Here is a 27,204-nt window from a genome sequence, read left to right on the forward strand (position 1 = left end):
GAGTCTATATAAGAAGCCTGGGTGATGGCGCTATAGTGGTATTGAAGAAACTTGACAAGGTTTTGCCTCAGGTAGACAAGGAATTCATCACTGAAGTAAACACTATTGGCTCAATGCATCATATGAATTTGGTTCACCTATGCAGTTATTGCTCTAAGGGATCACCAAGGTATGCTCTCTTTCTTCACAATAATAACTATCTTCTTTATTTGTGATTTTAAATATGCAATCTTTATAGTTTTTGGAAATATTATTTTAGGATGCAGGGGAGAAGTCCACTGCTGAGGACTTACCACCTGAGCATATGATAAATGTCAAGATTAAGAAGGTTAACAATAGCTATAGAATAAATATGGTATTCTACCTTTTAAATTATTGTTCATGAAACTGAATATTGGTTAAATTTCTATTTTTCTCACTGAATATTATTACAACTTCAAAATTACGAGTTACTGTGATAAAATTGTTTTCCAATTCTCATGTTTGTCTACAATTAACCAAAATTAAGGTGAATTATGGTTCAGATAAAGGCACTTATTAATTAATTTTGGCAAATTATATCACATTAGGAGGGGGAGACAATATATTTTACATCTACCTTTTATGAAGTTCTTTTTGTGCACACCACATACACATATAACTTTTTCCTTTACATAAAAGTTCTTTTGCTTCCAAAAAGTACTCTCCAATGTAAAATATTTTCTATGATATAGATCCATCTCATGTAAGACTTCAAAATGAAGTATACAAGAATGGTAGATTTGGCCAATTCAACTGGTTGGGATGGTGAGAGACAAGTAAGTATCAAATACAGTCACAAATATAACAGCATTTCAGTACTATGTTCATCTTAGGTTGAACAATGACCTTGGTTGGAAAAATATTAAGGTATAGAGAGTTCATTTTATATAAATTGTGTGACTATGGCTAATGCATCTTTAAACTACGAAGTATTTCTCCAATCAGATTATTTAAATATATAGGGAAAGACTACCAAGTATTTCTCCAATTAGATTCTTTAAACTATTTATGGATCTATTGGGGGTTGAAACACTGTCTAACTTGTTTTTCCTTGTTGTTACAAACATGCTTTTGCAACTCTCTCTTTTGTTCTTGAAATCTTTATCTTCTTTTATGTTGGTAGGGATGCATTGGATTGGACATTGAAAAGTGGAGGTTTGTTAATGATAGGTAAGTCTTGCATTCTGTCACAGACTAGACCAACTTCCACATCTATAGAGTGGTGGCAAAGTTCTTTGCAGCTTGCTAAAAATAAAATTAGAAAAATCATTACTAATTGCCAAATTACATGTTGTTTTGATACTAGACAACAAAATTAACTAACGAGGTTGATGACTTTCTCAATTCTACATTTACATTTACCTGCACTTAAGGTATGCTTGTTATCAGCTTATATACCTATTTCTTTTTACAATTTATTTATTTTCTAATTTTAAATTTCTTGTTCATTTACTTCTAGTTTTCTTTTCAGCAAAGTGTTTCTGAGATCACAATGCATAATTTCGTGGAAGACTTGGGAGAGATAATTGTTGTTGGATTTTATGACCATACTAGTTATATTATTACTTTATGTTGTCTGTAGTAACTATGTCTAGTTAATAATCTTTGCCTTTTTATTTTAACGTGGCATGGCTATTTAGTTTATGTGGCCAAAGTACCTAAAGTTGAATATTATATGAATGTTTCATTATCTTTTTCAGATTTGTTCCTTTTTTTCTCTGTATTATAATTGTAAATAGTTTGATCACTTTGCTTCTTGGGCGTCAAATTTAATGAGTTTGTAAAACACGTTTACTTCTTATTATCATATTTAAATAAGTCTGATTAGAAATCAACAATTAATAAAATCAAACTAAATAATTTTAAAATATAATTTAATATATTTATATACCCCAGACAATGTTGGGGTTTTAAACCCCAGACATTACCGGGGGTTTCAAAAAACCTCAAGCAGTAGTGGGGGTTTCAAAAACCCTCAAGCGGTAGTGGGGGTTTCAAAAACTTCAGGTAGTAGTGGGGGTTTTCAAAAACCCCAGGCAGTAGTGGGGGTTTAAAAACCCCAAGTAAGTTGTGCTTTTCCAGGGGTTGTTAAAAACCCCCAGTAATCTGTTAGCCACGCTGGCTCTTCTAGGGGAATTACAAACCCCTGGTAAAGCCATTAGTGGGGGTTAAAACCCCCATAAACGCCAAATATAACCTCCACTAAAAATAATTATTTTTGTAGTGTAAAAACTTAATGTGTTCGAGGCTAAGTGAAAATAGAATGACTTTATATTCTTAACTAAATGTTTTATGTATAAAAAAGCATACATTGTTTATGCCTTACACAATAAATAAGTTTTACACTAATTTCAATATGGTGCAAGTATTTATATTTCCTCATTTAAATGTCTGAGGTCAAACATTCAATTACAAATTAATTTAAATTTTGTAGAAATATTATTGATTATTCATATATTTGTTTACAAATTGAAATAAGTTATAAAATTAAATTTGTAACTTATTCTTCAAAATATATATAATATATATATATATATATATATATATATATATATATATATATATTAAACGACCTATTTTGCGCCACAAGAAAATTAGTATTATCAATAAATAAATATTTTTTTATCGGCAAAGAATAAATAATAATTAAAGTAGGATACTTGATGAGATGTTCTAACCCTTTACAAAAGATACAGAACTTGTACATATAGATACAAATAGATACAAAAGTTTGACATCATGGCCAAAACAAAAACAGGGATAACCAACATATTTTGAAATGATCACAATCATATGCACTGTAGAGACAAAACATATCAAAATATAGCTTTGTGATCCACAGTTCAATAGAAATATAGTTGTATGTGCACACCAGTTTTCTATTCTCCAATGTTTCCAAACAACACAATAAGAGTTTCAAATTAAGTTCAAAATAAAGTCATCCCACTTCTTGTGAACCTTGGTCCCTTCCTCTAAAGAAATCCTGCACTTACTCACCTAACAAACTTAAAAACATAGAAATTATCATATCAAAGATATTTTAAGCACATAGAGAGGGAAGGATACTAGTCACTATATGAGAACTTTACAGAAAAGATTTTATGCTTTATCCATGCCCAAGTTGTCACTTGAGCAAGACTAAATATATCTTCAAGATCAACTTTCCTTTGCTTGAAGATTGCCCCATTCCTATGTTTCCAAATTTTCCCAACAATTACTAACCACATACCTCTCTACATAGTATTTTTCCTACTATTAAGGTACGCAATATGGAAGTGTTGAAAATTGACCCTAGCTTTAACATGATGCACTAAGCTCATCCCCAACCAACTATCACACATGTCCCACACTTTTTGAGATACTTTACAAGAAAAGAATAAATGTTTTACACTCTCTTCACATGCTAAGCACAACTCACATAGACTATGTTGTAGTTGAACCCCCTTACAATTAATTTAACCTTTGTTGGTAGCTTATCCAAGAATATCCTCCATCCTAATAATTATGTGTTCAAGATTACCCTTGTATTCCACAACATTTTAAACAATTTATCCTCTTCCACTTCAAAGTTTCCTTGCAACTTATTATAGGCAAACCTAACTGAAAAAACATCATCCTCATCTTCCTTCTAATTCCAAGTATCAAAGCATCCCTTTCTAAAAGTTTATTAGCTGTAGTAAATCATTTTTCAAAGACTTGCCTTACCTCCTCTCTTATCTTAAATGGATTCTCACACCACATACCATTCATATCCACCACATTTAATTCATTCTTAATCCTCCTCCATCTAATGGAAGTACTTATTGTGTCCCATTGTTTTAGCCGTTTAATCCTTGTCTTTTGATTTAACAATGAACTTTCCTTTTCTAAAAGCAATTTTAATTTACTGGTTCATTCACTTTAACTTATCATCTTTTTCTAAACTGCTTTCGTCATCTTTCTTGTCTAAGTCTCTTATCTCTAATATAAGGTTTTGTTTCTTTATTCCTATTAATCCAAAAACATCTCTATTCCATGATTTTAAATCAGACTTAAGCTTTTTTTAACTTCTCTTTCACCACTATACCCTTGGGTTCCCTTTCCCAATGTATGACTCCCATGAACCTCTTACCACCTGCTTTAGGGTTGGATTGGAATTCCATATATTTAAGGTTTTAAAAGGCCTAGGCCCTCAATCAATTGAAACCAGTTTTAACAATAAAGCACAATGATCAAATACTTGTCTTCCCTTGATGTATTATTTTCTATCAGACCATCACCCTATCGATTGTGTTCTTAGTTGTACCATTATCCCTATACCAAGTATACTTTCCTCCAATTAAGGGTACATCCAACATTTTCACAGATTCAATGAAATTATTAAACCCTTTCACTTCTCTTGTTGTAGTACCGCCTCTTGAATTTAAACCCCTTTTTTCACTATTTTTTTCTCACCGCATTAAAATCTACCAAAATACACCATTGCTTACATTCTTCCCCGACCTTTATTTTAACTAACTCTTCCCATATACTTTCTTTTTCATTAATTTCACACCCAAGATGAGTACACATTAAATATAGCCACATGGATTGGATTACCATTAACAATATTATAATACTCACCCAACACACCTATGAACATGTTCCTTTTAACTTGTCGTACGCACTTGAATTTGTCCTTATGCCACATTGTTAGGACCCCTATAAGTTTCCCCCTGTCTTTTTGTTCACCTAGTCTATATTTTTATCTCCCCATAAGTTATAACAACTAAACGATTGCAAATCATGTAGCTTAGTCTTTTGAATGCATACCATCTCTACCGCGTCATTGTCTATGATTCCTTTTAAATATTTCTATTTATATCCCCTCCTAATCCTCTAATATTTATACTAATTATCTTCATTTGCAATTGTATTTTCCCCTTTACTTCTTTTCCCCTGGTTCCTATCTCTAGTCTCTATGTTTTATAATTCCTTTATGATTTATTCCTCTTCGCCTAAGAATCTAACACCTGGTTCTTTTGCTAATTCCTAGATTCTAACATACTCAGAACCACCCGAGAAGCATTTTTTAGACCAAAACAATTTATTACAATTTTGTATATTCTCATCAGATAAAGATTTACAGACTGAATGAAACACTGTCCTGAGAAGCCTCCTATTTCCTTCCTCCACGCCTTCCTTAGCTCTACAATTCGGGAGCACTTGAATTTTCTTACTAGATTCTCCAACCCAAAATTTTTGCCTCGCCAAGAAGTTTGTTGGGTCCAATGTTGTTTCCTTGATGAGGGTCATGTGGTTAGGCATTAGTTTGACACTTCTTTTCTAACGTCCATGTAGTGCTGAATTTGTTATTGGCAAGGCCTCCTTCAGGTTATCGAAGCCCTTGTGGATGGGAATGCCTCTATGGTCCATGCTTCCCAAATGTAGCAATTTGTTGCAACCTGTCTTTAGTAATTTGGATTATATTAAAGTTTATTTAGATTTTGATTACAATTGTGATCTAGCTTTTTGGATTGAAGAAACAAAATTGCATTTTTTTTTAATTAAGCGAGCTAATCGTTTAACCCGCAAACCTGTGGTGGATTGAGTTGGGTTCAAATTTTTTTGGACTCATCAATAAGTGAGTTGGGTTGAGTTGGCTCACTAAATGACCAACCTTGGTGGGTCAGGCTGAGCCGGGCAGGATGATTTGTTTTGACAACTTTATTTCACTAATAAAATTAAAAAAAATTACATTATTTTTTGTTAAGAACCCATTTGAAAATATATAATGGCACACTATAAAGTCAAGTATCGTTTAGCATATAATGTCTTCATCTATTGTCTCGTGTTTTGTATAGTCTAACTTTTAGTGTATTCATCTAGCATTTAGTGTTTTATATAGTCTAACATTCACTAGAGTCTCATCTTATCTTTTGGGCTTTATTTTTATCAGTTTCTATTTTTAGTTTTGCTTTTTTATTTCTAGTCATTTCTGTTTTTTTTCTTTTCTATATATTTGTATCCTTTGTTGTTTTGAATAGGATGAGTTTTTTTTTTTTTTTTCAGTTTTCTTTGCTTTCTTTTCTTCTTGTTGTTTCTCATTTTTGCTTGTGGAAGAAAGGTCCTTCCAATAACTCATGTGCAAGATGCAATTAAAGTACCATTTGTCACATTGTTTAAGAGAAGATCAAAAACAACTTAACTAAACTCCTTCCTATTTCTTTGGCCCTTTAGATAGTTGACACTTTCACCAAGCTGTTACTTTCAAAGATTTATGTTCCATATTGGGAATGTTGAATATATTTTTCTAATTTGAGAGGAGTTGATAAAGCGGAGTATCATCTAAGTTAATTGTTTTTTGTGTTATCTATTGTCTACTGTCTTCATCTATCATGAAGTGTTTTGTATCATTTAGTGTTTGTTGGAGTCTTGTCTTACCTTTTTGCATTTTTTTTGTTTTTGTTTCTAGTGTTGCTTTGTTTCTAGTCATTTTTGTTTTCTTTTATATATACTTGTGTTCTTTGTTGTTTTGAAATATAATGAGTTTTTCGTTACTTATTTAGGCTTAAATATATATTTGATTCCTATTTTTGTTGTTTATGTTCAATTTGGTCATCATTTTCGTTTTACGTTCAATTATGTCCTCATTCTCATCAAATTTTGGTCAATTTGGTCGTTTTAACTAACGATGGTTAAATAGTTTTAACATTTTTTAAAAGTGCATGACACATGTCAATTCTTGGTTTTTTGAATTTTTTATATTATTTTTATTAATTTTTTTAATAAATTTTTATATTATTTTTATAAATTTTTTTTATTTTAGAAAAATTATCCACGTGTCAAGTCATAATTGTGCCACGTGTTAGTTTGTGGTATATTCGTTATTTTGTTCAATTAAGTTCTTATTTTCATTATTTTTATTTGTTTTAGTTCTAATTTTAGTTAAAATGAATCAAATTTGTCCCTTTTAAATTGACACTAAATTTAATATCTTTTATAAATATTATACAATATTTTTTTCTAAAATTGGCATTTTTTATAAATTTTTGAAAATCAATTATAAATTATTAGATTTAATTATAAATTGAATATAATTCTTAAATTTAATTGTTAAATAGAATACAATTATTTAAAATATTATTAGAATATAATTATTAAATATTTTCTTCTAATATTTATATTCTAAAATACTAATACTTTTAAAATATATTTAAAATTATTACAAACTATTAGAAATACTTTAGAAAAGTATACCAATATTTATTTATAAAACTAACATTTTAGATTTTAATATCTAAAACCCAATAAAAATATTAAATTTTTTATATTTAAATAACAATTTTACATATGTTAATATATTTAATTAAAATATTTAATAATTATATTTTAATAATATTTTAAATAATCATAGTTTACTTGACAATTGAATCTAAGAATTATATTTGATTTATAATTAAATCTAATAATTCATAATTGAATTTAAAAAATAATTAATAATAATGTTAATTTAAAAATAAATATATAATATTTATAAAAAAAATAAATTTGGTCTCAATTTAAAAGGAATAAAATTACCTCATTTTAACAAAAACTAGAACTAAATTGAACAAAAATTATGAATATAAGGACTGAATTGAATAAAAATAACAAATATAGGAATTAAATTGAAAGAAAAGAAATAAAACAATCACAAACTGACATGTGATTCTGACTTTAACACGTGACACAATTATGACTTGACACATATGGTCAATTTTCTTAAAATTAAAAAAGATTTAAAAAGATAAAATAAAAATTTTAAAAAATTCAAAAAAACCAAGAGTTGACACGTGACGTGCACGGTTAAAAAATGTTAACTATTTAACCACCGTTAGTAAAAAAGATCAAATTGACCAAAATTTGACGAAAATGAGAATCTAATTCAACACAAACTGAAAATGAACACCAAATTTAGAAAAAATAACGGAAATATAAACCAAATGTGTATTTAAATTTTTTTTTATTGCTTTCTTCATTTTTCCTTAAGGAAGAAAAATCCTTTTAAGAAATCATGTGCAACATGTAATTCAAGTATCATTGTATTAGCACACAATTAGAAATTACGAAAAAACTTTAAAATTACAAATTTTATAGCAACTCATAACCTCGACAATGAAAATTGACATTTTCTTCCCATTTAATCAGACAAAACTGAAAATTCAAATTATTTAATGTGCCTACTCTTCCTAGCAACGAACCTGCACATAAAAACTGACTCTTTTCGCCTAATGATAGAAAATTAATAATCATTTTACGTGTTCGTTCTCCCCCAGAAACATTAATTGTAAATTTGTATCTATCGAATTTCATATATAAACAGAACTAAACAAATTCAGTTAGGACTTGGCACTCTAATATGAGGTTTAGCTTCCCGTGATCATCAACAAAAAATCTTAGAGAAATTAGTAAATAAAACATTAGCTACATGAGAATTAGAGCAAAAAAAAAAAAAAAATCACAAGAAACAACCCAATTCAACCATTTTTGTATAAAACATGTAAGAAAAAGTTCTTAACATCCGACTTATAAAATAAGACAGCTGAAAACTAAAGCAACCAAAGTCTTATTTTCTATTTACAAAGATTTAGAAAATTGGTAAAATATGGTAATTGTACGGCCCACAAAGGAAGTTTAAATGCACAATTAAACCTCAGCAGTTTTATCTATAATGAGTATTTGTGAAATAATTATTTAGTTGTAAAAATATCATTTTCTTTTATTATATATGTTTATGAGTAACTTAAGTCTTATTCATACTTTTTATTACATTCTAATAAGGATGCTTAGTTTTCTTATTTATTTAAACATTAGAGTCTTTTACTGATAGATTTTTCTATATTAAAACTGACTTGCTTGCAAAACAATTTACATGCCACTAGTCTTTGAGATACCAAATCCCAGTAAGAATAGAAATATAAATCAATATTGTAATGGTTCGTGATCACACACCAATTCAATTTAGATTGTCAAACCTGACTCCGGTTTAATATAATATTTGCAACAACTACTATAAATAAATAATTTTTTATCAGTATTTCAATCGACTAATCAAAAAGGTAACATTAATTTAACCACCAAAACTTCATCGATAAGGGCAGAGAAAATTGCAATCTGTTTCCAAGTGGAGTTTGTATCAACAACACCACACACTTATGCAATTTCTCTTCTCTTTGAATGTCCCTGAATCACACACCCATTAACATAATAGAAAATTAATCAATTATTTAATGTTGACACCAACTACAGATTATATTGGTTTGCCAAAATAAATAACATCACTTTACATGTGCCACTAGTGATAGTTATTATAATTTATGTCCGAGATCCTAATACGTGTACTAGTAAGTTTAAACTTTAAGTGTTTAGAAATTATAAAAGAATATACCATATTAAAACTCTTTTATATGGTGTTGGTTGGCACTGAAATTTAATTTCAACAATAATTTCCAAACTAAACACTAATAACACGTGAAACCTCATGCACGTGAAAAAATACAATGGGATTACTTTTATAGAATCTGTATTATTGTTTCATTCATGTAAGGTGGGCAAAAAAATTAGTGTGAAATTTAATCCGTAATAATCTAAATTTATATTATTTTAAGTTTGTTTAAAAAGACTTATTTCAAATTCATATTTTTAATTTTAAACTCAATTCATTTAATTAGATTTATATTTGATTTATCTTTCAATCATATTTTTGATTTTGAAAATCTAAAATCAAGATGCACACATCTAAGTTGAGGCAAGGTGGTTGAGGATTAGTTCAATCAAATCTATGTTGAATTGAGTTAGTTAGGACCAAAAATCAAGCTGGATCTCTCTGGGTTGAAAGTTCGAGCCAAATTTGTCCAAACCAAATAATTGAGCGAAGTTAATATGATTAATAGGATTAAGTTGAGTCGACTCGTGTTGAAGGTCAAGACAAGTAAGACTAGGTCAAAGGTTGAAACATGTCTACTTAAGTTGAAGATCGAGGCAAGTCGGCCTGAACGTCGAGGGTTGAGGCATGTCGACTTGGATCGAAGGTTATACCCGAGTCATCATAGCCCCAAGATTGAGCCAAGTTAACCTGGATCAAAGAATTGACTCGAGTTGGCTTGGGTCGAAGTTGACTTGAGGTGAAGAATCAAGCCACATTGGCTCAGGAACAAGTTAGGTTGGGCTAAAGGTCAAGTTGAGTCGACCCGGAACAAAAGGTAAAGCCAAGTCGGTCGACACCAAAAAATCGAACGAAGTCAGCACGAAGTCAGCCCAAATTAAAAAATGTAGTCGAGTTGGCTAAATCTGGACATGTTTGCTTAAGTTGAAGTCGAATCGAGTTAGTTTAGGTTGATCGAGACATATAGTATCTCACATTCACTTGGTGACAACCTCATCTCTTGGTTTTCAAAGCTTCAGCATACTCTCTCTCATTCTAGTGCAGAGACTGAATACAGAGGTGTTTCAAACGTTGTTTCTCAATCTTGTTGGCTCTACAATCTTCTCTTGGAGCTTCATTTTCCTCTCCCTCAGGCCACTTTGGTGTACTACGATAATGTTAGTGCCATTTATCTATTTGGTAATCCTGTGCAACATTAGCGTACAAAACATATTGAGATGGATATATTCACTTTGTTTGGGAAAAGGTAGCACACAGTTAGGCACAAGTTATTCATGTACCTTCCCACCACTAGATAGCTAATATCTTCACCAAAGGCCTATGTCAAATTCTTTTTTATGATTTTTGGACTAGCTTAAGGGTCCATGAATCTCGCTTCGACTTTGGATGTGTGATAAAATTCAAATTATTCTTCTACAATTAACCTAATTAGTAATTAATCTCCTAAATTAAGCTAATCAAATCCCTATAATAAGGTTATTAAATCTTTTGTAATTATTTTGTGCGTAATTACATACCTCATTTAGATGGTTTATTTATGTATATATACCTATCTCCAATGTTTAATAAGACATACATTCAAATCATCTTTCGTTTTTACATAGAGCATTGACCATGTGGTTCAAAACCACTTTGAGAGGTTTAGGTTCCTTGTGTTTATAGTTATATTGAAAGTCTCACATCAACTAGAGATAAGACTATTATATAAATGGATGAAAACCTTATCTTACAAGCTAGTTTTGTGAGGTTGAGTTAGGTTTAAAGTCCATTTCTTAACACGGTACCATAGTCATGAGTTAAACCCTATCCTAACAAAAAGTTGTTGTTTGTTAGGTCGATTGTTCCATTCCCTATCAGGCGTTATTAGATCACCCATTAATGCCTAGTTTCACACTTGAAATGTATATGGCTTAGTGTGAGGAGGTGTTTTGAAAGTCTCATATTGACTAGAGATGCAACCAGTTTACAATATATAAGTTGATATAAACCTCACCTTACAAGTCAATTTTATGAGATAGAATTAGACTTAAAGTCCACTTCTTAACAAGTTACGTTGCCAAATAATTTTATAACATCCATAAGGATTGTTATGTGTTGACAAATGTACCAAATCGTATAAGTAATAAAGTGAACAAGTCTAAATATCGTCCCCGTGAAAGAGGGAGTTAACTGCTCCTAGACATATTGAATACAAGACTGATGTTGAAATTGAATGCCTCCAGCCTTCAAAATGCCCTTCTACCTTCAAATGTAGAGAAATAAAGTTTTTTCTCTCTAAGTGTGTGTTTTGCCTATGCTAGACCTTCAATTTATAGACTTTCATAATTGGACTAGGCCTAAAATTTATATTTGATTTGGTCCTTGAATAAATTCTAAGAGATATTTCTTGATATATATATATATATCTTTCAATATTTGGAGATTCTATATCTTTGAATTATTCTTCAATTATTCTAACTCGTACTTTGAGTAACTAACCTTGTGGATAGCTGATATTGTTGATAATGATTCACTATTTAATATTCCACCTATTTTGTTGATAATCTTTCCAAATCTCTGAGATTTCTCTTTATTTGCAGAATATAATCCATTAATTTATCTTTTCCACTTTTATTTAATAAAACTTGAAATATGAAATAAAATTAAAAGATAAACTAAAATAAAAACTTGGTAATGCTAATGATCAATGAGTCCTCCTTCTCTTATCAAATACTCACCAATAAAATGGAGGTTAGACGATAAAACCTACTTGTGGCAAACTGTGAGTCGAAATTCATAATCAATGTGTCAAAACAATCAATGGTGTATATCAGTAACCATGTGAACCGGTTCAAGGCGATGCCTTTGAATGAGGTTTGAAAGACTAGACATAAGACGACACCCTACCACATTGAGGATGAGTTTGTAATGTAGACGTCCACATGTTCATCAAGATCAATAGATCTGTCATATTAGTTGAATTGTGATAGTTTTCAAACTAGGTGGAAGGGAGTTTCCATGATCCAAACGATGAAAGGATGTCGACAATGTCCATTTTTGGTAACAAAGTATGAGCAAAAGTGTGGTATATGGATCCATTCCTTTGATTATTGTGAGCTTCCATCATTTATGTGTATTGAGGTAAGGTTGTGTCTATTGTGAGTAGCTACGCCTTTCGAATTTTTCCTCTTTTTGGTATTTAGATCCTTCAACCTTCTCCTTGTCTGCCTACTTTCTACCATCAATGCTTTTCTTCCTCAATTTTTTTATTCATTTTCTAAGCTCAAAAGTGTTGTTATTGTTATCTCATTCATGTGATTTTCTAGTGCTTCGAGTGATTCACTAACTCATAAAAGAAAATAAAATTTAAAAACTAAGATTCTTCATTCATTGCGTGAGGAACATTACAGTTACATACCATGGCAAGATAGATTTATTCTTGTATAAGTCCCTTCCAGGAAAACACAAGCAAAGATGGACTTTTGTCTCTGAAGCCCATAATAATCCTTAAACCAGAAAGGCTTCTTCAGATATACGTGTTTGGACATATGGGGTGAGGTTGATGGTCCAACATATTCTTTCTGTTCCGTTTATTCTTTAAGTTTATGTTAAAATAATTCACTACAAAACTAATATCATGTTGAAATGATACAAAGTTTGAGCTTTGATGAAGCTGTTCATCCTGAACTCCCAACATTTTTCATTAACAGAAAATCAGGCTATGGAGCCATTTTCAGTAAATTTATCAACTTGAGAGATGTCAAGGAATGTATAAACTCCACTTGCTTTGAGAAACCTGCAATGTTGCATAAGCAAAGTTAACTAACCAAATCAAATGCTGTTAAAAACATTGTTGAAGTGGTGAAATGACATACTCATCTCTGAAAGCTCGTGCCATAGACAAGCAACCTCCTGGGACAGATGATTGAATGTTCACAGCAATGTTAGGATTGTGAATACTCTGCCTCATGTGAACCCAACCATGTTGTCCATGTCTCTCGTTTGACACTTTTGCCCTGAATTCGCCACAACAAAACTAGTTTTGGTTAGAAAATCATAAAGATATATATAAAATAAGAATTGTTGAACTGCTTGAACTTTGTTTAACTTGTTTCTACCTGTACATTTGAGCATCAATGGGAGCTGGATCGTCATTTGTATCTACAAGACACCCTTCACTCACCCAACAATCACCACATGAGTCTAATTCCCACCCACTGAGCCTCCCTTCCTGCACACAAACAAACTCTTTATATTTTGCATTCATGATCATCACTTTGTGATACAAATATGAAACATGGATTTTGAAAACAAAGAACAAACTACAATTTTTATTGTAAGTTCAAGACTTTTAAAGTTAGTGTAAGAGAGATTATAGTGAAACAATGATTTGCTATGTTTCAAAAGTAGAAAAAGAAAGTGATTAAAGTATCTTTAAGATGTGGATTTTAAACTCAAATCTTTACTAAGATAGAGTTTACATAACTATTATATAGATTTTAAACTTAATTCAACCTTATCTGTAAGATAAGATTAACATCTACTTGTAAATATGCTTTATCTTTAATCAGCAAAGAGATATCCAACAAAGTAGTGTATTAGAGATTATACTGATAATATTTTTCTTCCAACATATATAATATACCTCAATGTAGTTTCTAAATGTTTGAATGGCCTCTGATCCTTTAGCTTTAGCATGTTGTGGTTCAGAGATAATATTTATCCTAAGCTCTACTGATTCATAGGGTTCTTCAAGATCTTTTATAAGACTCCCAATCCCTTCATCTGATCCCGCGAGCTTCATCCGCACCATTTCAATTATAATCTTCACAACCATGTAAGCACCTTGACGAAAAAGGAAGAAGAAACATGGTGAACAACAACATGGGAAATGAAAACCATGAAACTAAAACATGCACGGATCTTATCAAGTTGAACCCACCATCATCAAGGAAATGGTTTTCTTTGAGAGCACCATGGCCAGATGTTTCCATCATAAGATGAGTTTGAACTCCATCACTGTTAAGTTGAACTCCTTTGTCAATGACATTTCTGTATCCTACACGGTAGAGGCAATGGTGACCACCTCTATCAGTGATGAATCTGGTGAGTGCCATGCTTGTACGAGCATCGGTGACTATGGTTGTTCCTGGATGTTCCCTTAACACAATGGCAGACATGAGAGCAATGAGTTTGTCACCATTTATGGGGTTCCCTTGGTTATCAACCACCCCACTTCGATCCACATCAGTGTCGAAAACTATTCCAAGATTAGCTTTGCTTTCTAACACTGCTGCTCTGGTGAGTGCCATGGCAGTTTTGTCCTCTGGGTTTGGAATGTGATTCGGAAACATCCCATCAGGATTCAGATGCAGAGACCCAAAGGTTTCTGCGCCAAGTTTGTCCAACACATCCCATGTGAAGAATCCTCCTGACCCATTTCCAGCATTAACTATAATCTGCATATTTTGATAATTTCATTCCAATCAGAGTGTGAAAGATACTTACATTGTAGCTTCTATGAGCTGAATGTAGTGAAATAAGGAAGGATAGAATGAGTTAAAGAAATAAAGACTATTTATCTATTAATCAGTGAAACCTGAAATCCCTGAAGTGGAGTGTCAGGATACAGAGGGTGATTGATTCTCTCCTTGATGATTTCTCGTAGGTGCATTGCATAAGTGCTCATAAAATCAACTTTTTTTGGAAGAACACTAAGCAAAGTTGAGACTTTGGCCATCCTATTTGCATACTTTCGAGCAGCTTTATCACATATTTCCTCCACCTCTGTTGAAGTCAATCCACCTCTCTTTGTAAAAAATTTCAGACCATTTCTGGTATAAGGCAAGTGGGAAGCTGTCATCTGCATCACAAAATGCATAGTTAATTTCAAGCATTTGTGTTATAAGCCTCAGTAATAGTCTTCAAGTTTAGTATCATAAGCAGCATTCATTTGAGTTCATGGATTGTAGAAAATCCGAATCAGGACTCAAAACAAAGAAGCATTAACCAACTAGAAATTGTTGCTGTTACAAATTTTGGTAACCTACCATGATTGAAGCATCATAGGAAAATGGAGACAATATTGTGCTCATGAAACAAGCTGGTGTGGTAGCTAGTCCCATGTCAAACACCATGCAACCTGCACGACCAAGACCTGAAAAAACTGCAACACTAAGTTTTGACCCTGTGATTCTAGGGTCACGTCCAAGAGACACTCTCACATTCTCTACAGGGTATCCTCGTTCCTTCTCTAAACCTTTGATTACCCATTCCCCAAAACTCTGTGATATTGCCTCAACGGCTGGTGGAGTAAGGTCAACTTTTCTTCCTTTCTCACCTTCCAATGCCACTCCTCTAACATCTGAACCATTCTGAAGCCTTCTAATCTTGTCCAACTCTTCATCCACCACAACTTCATCATACTTCGCAGTGCCAATGGATTTCACACTTACGGATTTACTGAATGGCGCAGAAAATGGGAACCCAACTTTGTTATGCAGTATATTCTTCCCTGCTGATGAAGGAAACTTTGTTTTGTGAGTGTTCTTTTGCAAAGGTGTTGAGAAGTTTGGAGAAGTAGAAGCAGCCATTGTTTGTTTTCTTGGCACACTTGATTTGTCTGAATAAAAAAAATCAAGCTTCGGGAGATAAGGTAAACGCAGTAGCATTAAACCATAACCTTACAAATCCAATATCTCAGGAACAAAGAAATATCTTTAACAAACTTACAAACTCCCAAGATTTTTGTACATGTTTTTGTCTTCATGCCAATTTTTGTGTCATTAATTGATTGAGTTGCATGTGATATTTTCTTAATAAACTGAGAACCTGGTATATTCTGCATATGCTATTGTGTATCCAAAACGTGTTCGTGAAATTTATGGTTATTTGTCATTACTCACTTCCATGGTTCAAACACAAAAAATTGACCGAGTTTGTGGCTAGGGTCAACTGAAATTCAAAAAAATTACTATCAGTAAGTGGATTTAACAGCACCAGAACTGAATTTTTCTCTTTACATGTTTTTGATTTGATGAAAAACTGTGGAATCAAATGTTTATGCACAAAATTCCTATTCTTCAATAGACAGGAAATGACTGTGTGGTATGAATCTCAAGATACCATGAGCAGAAACTATAAGTAGCAGTAGTAGATTTTGAAGTTGTAAAAGTCCTGCGGCTATATCTGGTGTGAAGTCTTAGAAAGGACCACCAGAAATTAGGAGTCTCTGCATGTTTCTGAGAACCATAATTAATATCTACTTGATAGTGGACAGTTTTATTTTGTTTTTAAATGTAAGTTTTGGTTCACACACACACCATGTTTATCTGTCAAGACAAACCATGAACAAAAATAGAAAAGAAAAGCTTTTGGGAAAGAAATTATAGCAGTCATATTCAGAAGATGATGGTGAGATTGAGCGATTCTATTGTCATGTATTTCAAGACCTGTGTTAAAAGAGGTGTAGATCCCCACAAGTAAAATAATAAAGTATAATTAAGTTATTCATTAGTATATAGTCTATAAATTATAGATTTTCTGTCTCATTACATAATTTTTCTGAATTTATTTACCTAGAGATTAATCTTACTACTGTCATGTAATAGTTTATTTGAAAAGTTTTCTCATTTCTATACAAATCTTTATTTATTTTATATATGTCATTATTGCTTTTTATTTCATATAGCAGTCACTTTTCCATATTTCTTTTAGTAACGTAAAATCACAGAACATGTAATTATATCTTGAATAGAATAATACCTTTTCTATACACATATTTTATTTAAAAATTAAATTGTTTTTTGCTACTTATAATAATTATTTTATTATTATTATTATTATTATTATTATTATTATTTGCACTTAGCACATTTTTTTAATATAATTTTAAATAGAGTAATTTTACTAATCAAAAGATTGCAATAAATTATCCAGACTTTTTATTTTACTTTTTCGTTACATTACTTTTTCTTATCTCTGTCATTATGCGGTCGAAAAATAAAATAACTTAATATTTAGAGTTACATAGATAAAAGAGAAAGTAATAAGATAAATAAAAATAAATAAATAAACAAAGTTGCACAAATTTTTAGGGGTGGCAATACGGGCCGGGCCAGCCCGTTTAGGCCCGACCCCATAAGGTTCGTACAACGCCGGTTGGTCCGTCTCGCCCCACATACTTTATGCGGATTGAAAACACTGGCCTGTCCTGCATACCACTTGGCCTGCAGGTCCACGGACCGGCCCGCTTTTTTTTTGTTAATTTTTATGATAAAACTTTCAATGTTTAAAAATTGGAAAACTTTAAGAAGTTCACAATAAAGACTTTGGAGAATTAGATGATAAATTGATAATTTAACATTTTCATCATAGTCATACTATGACATACACAATGTATTCTTTAAATTTTAGCACATTAAAAATTATATAATACTTGTCTTTTCTAGTTATACAAGAATTTGAAACGTTAATGCAAGAGTCCATAAAAGAAGTAATTAATATACACAAGTGCAAGTTTTTTTTTTTTTAATTTTATGCGGGCTTGCGAGCCTATGCGGGCCTGCGGGTTCACTGCCCTGGATCACTCCGCATTTTTTCCGCGGGCCGGCCCGATGGGCCAGACTCTAATTGCTATCCTTACAAATTTTCTTTATGTAATAATGAGAACATGTATACTACGTGAATGTATTTCTTTTATAATTTTTTTTATTAAACTATAAAATAATTTTATTAAAAATAATTATGAAATAAATATTAAATATAATTTTTTATTATATAAATAATTTTTATTATAAATAACTATTGGAGTTAAAAAAATAATTACTCAAAAATAAAACTATTTTTTTTATTACGAGTAAATATTTAAATTTACAAATTTTGTGAAAATTAGAAAAAAAAAATGTATAAAAAGTAAATTCTCTTTTAATGGAATTTTATAAGTAAATTCTGTAAAACAATAAAAATAATTTAAGCACACACCAAATTTTGTTAGTATTCATTTGTATGTAATGATAATATTAATATATAAATTCAATTGAAAAAGTATATTTTAATATACATATATTACCATTATATTTATTAAATTTAAAATTATTTTTATTTAAAAATATGGTAATTAATGTATAAAATAGTTTAAATGTATTTCTATAATTACTATATAATAATTAATTAAATATAAAAATCTTGTGCGTATATGGTTTGAGAATGGACATTTATGAGTTTAAAACAATTTATATGAAGGTTTTCTATGAATGATATACTAGGAACTTGGATAACCGTAATAGTTGAAATAAAGAGATTTTTCTAGATTTGAGCTTTAAAAACTTTTAAAATTCTTTACTAACAAAATTTATTATAATTATTCTTTATAACACTTTTTGGCTTATAATGAGTTACGAGTATTAATTTGATCAATGGTTCATGGCCAACCCTGATCCACTTTCATTAACTTCCCAAAATTTTCATGAGGGGCTAAAAAAAAGACTCCGCTCCCAAATTTCGCTCTTAAATGGGTTAGGATCAAGGCTAAAATGGGTTTGGCCTCCCTAAAAACAATACTTTGAGTTTGACTAACTAGGTTGTTGGCCCTGGTCGACGGCCGACACAAGCTGGCCCAGGCCAAAAACCTACATGGGTCATCCAGGTCTAATTGCGGACGAGGGTTGGGTTCTGACAAAAATTGGCTTGTGTCGACGGCCCACACGAGTCGAACTTGGGCATTTATCGACGTGAGACATGTAGACAGGCGAGGGTCGACCCATGTCGAAGAGACGAGATGGCCTGGGCCAACGGTCGAGACGAGTCGACTAAGGTCGACAACCGAGATAGGCCAGCCCATGTCGTTGACCGACACGAGCCTACTTGAGTCGAACCGATGAGGGTTGGTCCGAGATGATACCGACATGGGTCAACCTGGACCGACGATAACACATGACTAGTTGAGCCTACAACCGAGAAGGGTTGGCCTATGCCGACTTATGAGACAAGTATGTCAGGGCCGTTGGCCAAGATGGATCATTATGAACTGATTCGTGCCAAATGTGAAGACATGTCGACCCGAACCGATGACCAAGACGGGGCAACTCGGATTGAAAGCTGTGATCGGTCAACTAGAACTGATGACTGACATGGCCCTTATTGCATTTTTTAATGTTTAAAAAAATTATATATTTTAATGTTTAAGAAGAAAGTCATGGATTGGCCTTGACCCACAGGACCTTTATTGCATTTATAGGACTTTTGGTCCTGTGGGCTTTTCTGGCCTCAGCCCATGTGGGCCAGGACCAAGCCTTATAGGCTAGGCCAAATTTACAACATTACAATGAGTACACAAAGTCACAATTAACTCTCCTCTTTATCTCTCCTAAGATAAAAAGGTAAAGAACATAAGTATTTAACTCAAATTTCTCTTTCAATGAGTATTTTATTCTTGTAATTATATCTTGAATAGAATAATACCTTTTCTATACACATATTTTATTTAAAAATTAAATTGTTTTTTGTTACTTAAAATAATTATTTTATTTTTATTATTTTTATTATTATTATTATTATTATTATTATTTGCACTTAGCACATTTTTTTAATATAATTTTAAATAGAGTAATTTTAATATACCTTTTTATTTTACTTTCTCGTTACATTACTTTTTTTTTATCTGTCATTATGCGGTCGAAAAATGAAATACTTTCACATAATGCACTTAATATTTAGAGTTACATAGATAAAAGAGAAAGTAATAAGATAAATAAAAGGTTAAAATACTCTATTGGTTCATGTTTTTGTTGAAAAATTTCAAATAGGTCATAAGATTTTTTTTAGTCTCAATTAGGTCCATATTTTTGAAAATGTGTAACAATTAGGCCCATTCCGTTAGTATAGAGTTAACGGTGTTAAAGGTGTGCCACGTGTCAGCTCCACATTTTTTTGAATTTTTTTGATTTTTTTATAAATTTTTTTAATTTTTTTTTTGAAAATTATTCATGCCACGTGTCACGTCAGTATTGTGCCACGTGTAAAGTGAGTAAGGTGACACGTGTCAAATCATAGTCTAAATCTCAATTTGGTCCATATATTTGTTATTTTTATTACATTTCAGTCCATTTTTTAAAATTTTTTTAAATATATTTATTTTAAATTTTTACAAAATTGTTTTAAAATTTTATATTTAAATTTATAAAATTGTTAATTTTAAACCAACTCTAACATTTGTATATAAATTATTTAAAACAATTTTGTAACAAGATCAAATAAATATTTTAAAATTTTAAAACAAAATATAAAATAAACCTAATATTGTTAAAATGTTTAATAAAAATATCATTATAAAATTTATATAAAAGTTAAATTTGATCTCAATTTGGAGAGGATGAAATTGAAAATTAAAAAAAATGGACTGAAATATAATTAAAATAACAAATATATGGACCAAATTGATATTCAAACAATGACTCGACACGTGTTACCTTACTGACTTGACACGTGGCACAATATTGATGTGACACGTGGCATGGATAATTTTCAAAAAAAAATTCAAAAAAATTCAAAAAAATTAAAAAATTCAAAAAAATGAGAAGTTGACACGTGGCATATCCTTAACACCGATAACACCATACTAACGGAATGGGCCTAATTGTTACACATTTTAAAAAATATGGACCTAATTGAGATTAAAAAAAATCTTAGGACCTATTTGAGATTTTTCAACAAAAACATGGACCAAGGGAGTATTTTAACCTAAATAAAAATAAATAAATAAACAAAGTTGCCCAAATTTTTAGGGGTGGCAATACGGGCCGGGCCAGCCCGTTTAGGCCCGACCCGCATAAGGTTGGCCCGTCTCGCCCTGCATACTTTATGCGGACTGAAAACACTGGCCTGTCCTGCATACCACTTGGCCTGCAGGTCCACGGACCGACCCGCTTTTTTTTTGTTAATTTTTATGATAAAACTTTCAATGTTTAAAAATTGGGAAACTTTAAGAAGTTCACAATAAAGACTTTGGAGAATTAGATGATAAATTGATAATTCAACATTTTCATCATAGTCATACTATGACATACACAATGTATTCTTTAAATTTTAGCACATTAAAAATTACATAATACTTGTCTTTTCTAGTTATACAAGAATTTGAAACGTTAATGCAAGAGTCCATAAAAGAAGTAATTAATATACACAAGTGCAATTTTTTTTTCTTTTTAATTTTATGCGGGCTTGCGGGCTCACTGTCCTGGATCACCCTGCATTTTTCTCTTGGGCCTGCGGGCCGGCCCGACGTGCCAGACCCTAATTGCCACCCCTACAAATTTTCTTTTTGTACTAATGAGAACATGTATACTTCGTGAATGTATTTCTTTTTATAATTTTTTTATTAAACTATAAAATAATTTTATTGAAAATAATTATGAAATAAAAATTAAATATAATTTTTTATTATATAAATAATTTTTATTATAAATAACTATTGGAGTTAAAAAAATAATTACTCAAAAATAAAACTATTTTTTTTATTACGAGTAAATATTTAAATTTACAAATTTTGTGAAAATTAGAAAAAAAATGTATAAAAAGTAAATTCTCTTTTAATGGAATTTTATAAATAAATTTTGTAAAACAATAAAAATAATTTAAGCACACACCAAATTTTGTTAGTATTCATTTGTATGTAATGATAATATTAATATATAAATTCAATTGAAAAAGTATATTTTAATATACATATATTACCATTATATTTATTAAATTTAAAATTATTTTTACTTAAAAATATGGTAATTAATGTATAAAATAGTTTAAATGTATTTCTATAATTACTATATAATAATAATTAAATATAAAAATCTTGTGCGTATATGATTTGAGAATGGACATTTATGAGTTTAAAACAATTTATATGAAGGTTTTCTATGAATGATATACTAGGAACTTCGATAATCGTAATAGTTGAAATAAAGAGATTTTTCTAGATCTGAGCTTTAAAAACTTTAAAATTCTTTACTAACAAAATTTATTATAATTATTCTTTATAACACTTTTGGCTTACAATGAGTTACGAGTATTAATTTGACCAATGGCTCATGGCCAACCCTGATCCACTTTCATTAACTTCCCAAAGTTTTCATGAGGGGCTAAAAAAAGACTCAGCCCCCAAATTTCGCTCTTAAATGGGTTAGGATCAAGGCTAAAATAGGTTTGGCCTCCCTAAAAACAATACTTTGAGTTTGACTAACCAGGTTGTTGGCCTTGGTTGACGGCCGACACAAGCTGGTCTAGGCCAACAACCTACACGGGTCGTCTAGGTCTGATTGCGGACGAGGGTCGGGTCGTGACAAAAATTGGCTTGTGTCGACGGCCCACACGAGTCGACCTTGGGCATTTATCGACGTGAGACATGCAGACGGGCGAGGGTCGGCCCATGTCGACGAGACGAGATGGCCTGGGCCAACGGTCGAGACGAGTTGACTGAGGTCGACAACCGAGATAGGTTAGCCCATGCCGTTGACCGACACGAGCCTACCTGAGTCGAACCAATGAGGGTTGGTCCGAGATGATACCGACATGGGTCAACATGGACCGACGATAACATAGGACTAGTTGAGCCTACAACCGAGAAGGGTTGGCCTATGCCGACTTATGAGACGAGTATGCTAGGGCCGTTGGCCAAGATGGATCATTATGAACTGATCCGTGCCAAATGTGAAGACATGTCGACCCGAACCGATGACCAAGACGGGGCAACTCGGACTGAAAGCTGTGATCGGTCAACTAGAACTGATGACTGACATGGCCCTTATTGTATTTTTTAATGTTTAAAAAAATTATATATTTTAATGTTTAAGAAGAAAGTCATGGATTGGCCTTGACCCACAGGACCTTTATTGCATTTATAGGACTTTTGGTCCTGTGGGCTTTTCTGGCCTCAGCCCATGTGGACCAGGACCAAGCCTTATAGGCTAGGCCAAATTTACAACATTACAATGAGTACACAAAGTCACAATTAACTCTCTTCTTTATCTCTCCTAAGATAAAGAGGTAAAGAACATAAGTATTTAAGTCAAATTTCTCTTTCAATGAGTATTTTATTCTTGTAATAACTAATATTTATAATAAAAGCTCATGCAATGTACATCCTAATTCTACATTAGATAGATATAGTTTGTTTTGAATGTCAAGACTTCTATTTATAGGCATATTAAATAAGATTATTCTAACTTGTATGTTTTATTCTTGTGTTAGAGCTGTAACAAAAACAAATAGTTTTTTAGATGGCATAGATCTCTGTTGCATTAAATTGATATGATTAAATTACCTTTCGTACCATAATACCAAACTTAGCATAAAATTGTATAAAGACTAGTATGTTGCATTGGATGTTTTAGTGGGATTGTGAGCCAACTATTGATTACTTCGATAACAATATGAAAAATTTAAATTGGAAATTTTCTTGTGATAAATTTCATCTTGAGTCATTCATTATAAGATTTTAATTAATGTCATCTTGAAGTCGTTGTAAGATTGATGGTTTGATGGTAAACATTTGCTTGTCCTCAAGCAAAGAACATGTAATGAAACAACAGAACCAATGCAAACAGAATGATGATGAGTTGGTATCTAAACTCAAATCCAAATTCATCCAAAAATATTCCAGATACACACATTCCACATATGTTGGGTCCCTAAGTGCAATTCAATCAATGAGTAAAGACACAAGACACTAAGGAGGAGAATATTTGATGTGGTTTAAAAGTGCTATGCAAAAAGATATCTTTTTAGGTTTCTAGCCTAGAAAACACTGACCTGCTAACTAAGCATGGATCCTCCACTCCAATGCTTTGCACTTACCACACCAGTCTCAAAGGAGTGTCTCTTTTCCCAGTAACTAACAGTCTCAAAGGGATTTCCATTTCACTTATTATTATTATTAATTATACTCTCCTTTTTTTTTTCTTTTCTTCTTTTCTTTTTTTTTTATTTTATATTCTCTTCCCTTTCTTTTTTATATTGTGAAACAGACAGACATTTCTCCAGTGACCAAATGCAGGGAGTGTCACCTTAGAAACCCAAAAAGAAACTCTTAAAGTCTATCACTCAAAAATTATCTTCCTTACATGTCAAGTGTCAAACCCTCATCTTGTGTAGTGTGTGAGTTCCCCAACAATTATCTAATGTGCTTCTCCAAATATAATTGAATAAACTTAGACTTGAGTTAGATTTATTTTTATGCTATGCAAATGAAATGCAACAACTAACATGCAAATGACTCTCCCAAGCTTAGATGTATACGTTGTCCTCAACATAAGCAAAAAAAACAACTCAGAAATGAAAGGGAGAGACTCACAAAAATATTAATGGTGGGGACGAAGCAAAGCCAAAGTGTCATGGAGCAATTGTTCCACATGTTGCTGATGGAGAGGTTGACTATCTCTAAATTGCGTGAACTCGTTGTAATGGCGTTGTTGTTGCAAGTGGAGCTCAGCAAGGGACTAATGGATACGGTTAAATGCCTCAGCATGAGACTCTGTAGTGCTTGATGGCACCTGAGAAGGGGGAAAAAGTGGGGGAGGAGAGGAATGGTGTGCATCAGATGCTGAGAATGTCCATATATCTCTACCATACACTGTAGTAAAGGCAGGATTAGGGAGAGGTTGTGGTGGCATGCCTTCTATAGAATTCATCACCAAATAGTATTGACCATCTCGTTTAACCAACATGTCATTGTTGACAAGCATATCAAGATCAATACGAGATGTCCCCAGAATTGGCTTATCATCCTCCAAGGGAATGTTGAAATGGAGAGCAATAGTTGTGATCAGCCCACCAATTGCGATGTTTCCTGAAGAGGCTTTTCCAACCTTTGTGAGCTGACGAGCCAACCATGCACCGGAGTCTAGGTGAAAATCATTGACCATACCCCACATAAATAACAACTCTGATTTTCTCACAACAGTAGTGCTATCACCCCTTGCAAACAGTGTGTGAGCTAATAAGCGATGAGCATAACGAAAACAGGGATGATGAATATGGGATTCTTTGGAATCTGATGAAACAAACTGACTAACAGTGGATAAATGACACCAAAAAGCATGTTCATTAAAAATACGAGGATACCTCCTCTCACCACCACTAGGAAACCCAAAAATAGCATTTAACTCAGCCAATTCAAGAGTATAATCAGTGTTATGTAATCAGAACTTAATCAACCCCTCTTCGCAATTCTTTCCCTGCAAAATCTCTACGCTCACAGAACTGAGGAATTCAAGAGTAATCCTCTCATAAGCAAGGTTTTTCAAACTGGTAAAAGTGGTCCAACCAATATGTCTCAGCATAGCAGTCATTTCTTCTAACATTCCCAATGTATTCAAAGAATTTTCATCAAGATACCGTGTAGGGAGAATCACTCGCTTGTTTAGAGAAGCATACCTCTGTTTTTGTTCTTCATTTTGGAAAATAATTCCATGGCCATTGTCTGCAGATGAAGAAGCATGCCTACGTTTTCTTGTGTCGGCCGACCGTCCCACTGTTTGAGAATACGCTGATGGCGCACAAGGTGGTGCAAGAGAAGGTCTAGGTACGAGAGAGGTTCGAGATGCGGAAGATACTCGAAGTTCTGATGGAGCAGGAGCGTTTGGAGAGGCTCGAGATTCTTCTTCTTGAGTGGGTTGAGGTTTCTGTGGAATGGGTTGCGATGACGAAGAAGGAGACGAACTCACAGTGACTGGCACAGAGACTTTAACTGGGTGGGGAAGTTTCTTGATCGAAAGGAGGCGGCTAGAACGGCAGCGCATTGTTGGAGAGGGAAACGGTGGCCGGTGGATGGTGGATGGTAGAGACGTGACGGAGGAGGGTTAAAAGTGGGCTCTGACGTGAATGGAAGCTTTAGGGTTTTGGAGGGTGAAAAGAAATTACCCCTCTCGCACCCGTAATCTTCTTCTGTTCACCCTTTTTTTTTTCTTTTCTCGTTTTTTTTTCATTTTTTTTCGTTTTTTTTAGCAATTTCACAATTGGGAAATTGGGGATTGCTTGCGATTATAAACAAGACAGGCTAGATAATGTCACAATTGGGAAATTGGGCATATCTAATTAGTTTGCAATAGAGATTATTATTGATGTTTTATGATTTTATTGAATTTTTGTAAACTGACCTAAGGAATTAGGGGTTCGAATTCAATAAATAGATTTTACCTACTAAGGGATTAGGGGTAAAACAACTCTCAGTAAACTCAAGTGGATGATTACATTACTTGCATCAATGGAAAAGGAGTAAAATTTTATAGGAAAAAGTACGAAATCAATCCTCTAACGATTCTTCTCTTGATTAAAGTTTTTGTTATAACTTTTATGCTTGCAAGTACATTGATTCACATTTGCTCAAAATTACGTAAATTAGGAATCTAGTATTCAACAAGTCAATCCTAGAGGACGATATTTTATTACTACGTTAACGATTGGTTCACTTGCCAAACGTTCATCAAGTTTTTGGCGCCGTTGCCGGGGATTGATTTTTCTGTTGATATTAGTGATCTAATTTGCTTGAGATTTGAGTTTTAATTTTTAGTTATTCAAAATTGTTTGTGTTTTCAGTTTGTTGTTTTTTCTGTTTTAATTATCTTGTTTGTTGTTAATTGTTTTCACGTGATTTTGTTGTTAGAATCTTGTGTCTTTAAGTGTTTGTGCGAGGTACAGTTGCAGAAAAAATCTTGCTTTTTGACCCAGAAATTGAACGTACTGCTAGACATAATAGGAGTATCGTAAGAAAGAAGAAGCAAGAAAGGAAAGCAGGGCCATCAATTGATAAGAAGGAGCACATATCAACA

The 27,204-nt window shown here is 32.2% G+C and overlaps 1 protein-coding gene across 1 annotated transcript; it reads right to left on the reverse strand.

The window, feature by feature from the left end:
• Positions 1–12,750: 12,750 nt before the first annotated feature.
• On the reverse strand, positions 12,751–16,071 carry LOC114176962 (phosphoglucomutase, putative / glucose phosphomutase). The gene is made up of 7 exons (XM_028062164.2): positions 15,436–16,071; positions 14,985–15,248; positions 14,328–14,844; positions 14,031–14,230; positions 13,504–13,616; positions 13,261–13,401; positions 12,751–13,181 (listed from the first exon to the last, which is right to left on the reverse strand). The coding sequence occupies exons 1-7, from the start codon at positions 16,054–16,056 to the stop codon at positions 13,100–13,102; spliced, it is 1,938 nt and encodes a 645-aa protein (XP_027917965.2). The 5' UTR covers positions 16,057–16,071; the 3' UTR covers positions 12,751–13,099.
• Between the last annotated feature and the right edge of the window lie 11,133 nt (positions 16,072–27,204).

The sequence above is a fragment of the Vigna unguiculata genome, chromosome 3, assembly GCF_037176805.1.
Source record: "Vigna unguiculata cultivar grain cowpea cultivar isolate G323 ecotype 2 chromosome 3, ASM3717680v1, whole genome shotgun sequence".
NCBI classification, from domain to species: Eukaryota; Viridiplantae; Streptophyta; class Magnoliopsida; order Fabales; family Fabaceae; genus Vigna; species Vigna unguiculata.

Excerpts from the sequence above, each read along its gene's own strand:
- LOC114176962 (XM_028062164.2), bottom strand. The coding sequence starts at position 16,056 with ATGCTACTGCGTTTACCTTATCTCCCGAAGCTTGATTTTTTTTATTCA. Across the intron at positions 15,249-15,435 it reads CCTATGATGCTTCAATCATG|ATGACAGCTTCCCACTTGCC; the intron begins GTAGGTTACCAA and ends TTTGTGATGCAG. Across the intron at positions 13,617-14,030 it reads CATTTAGAAACTACATTGAG|GAAGGGAGGCTCAGTGGGTG; the intron begins GTATATTATATA and ends GTTTGTGTGCAG.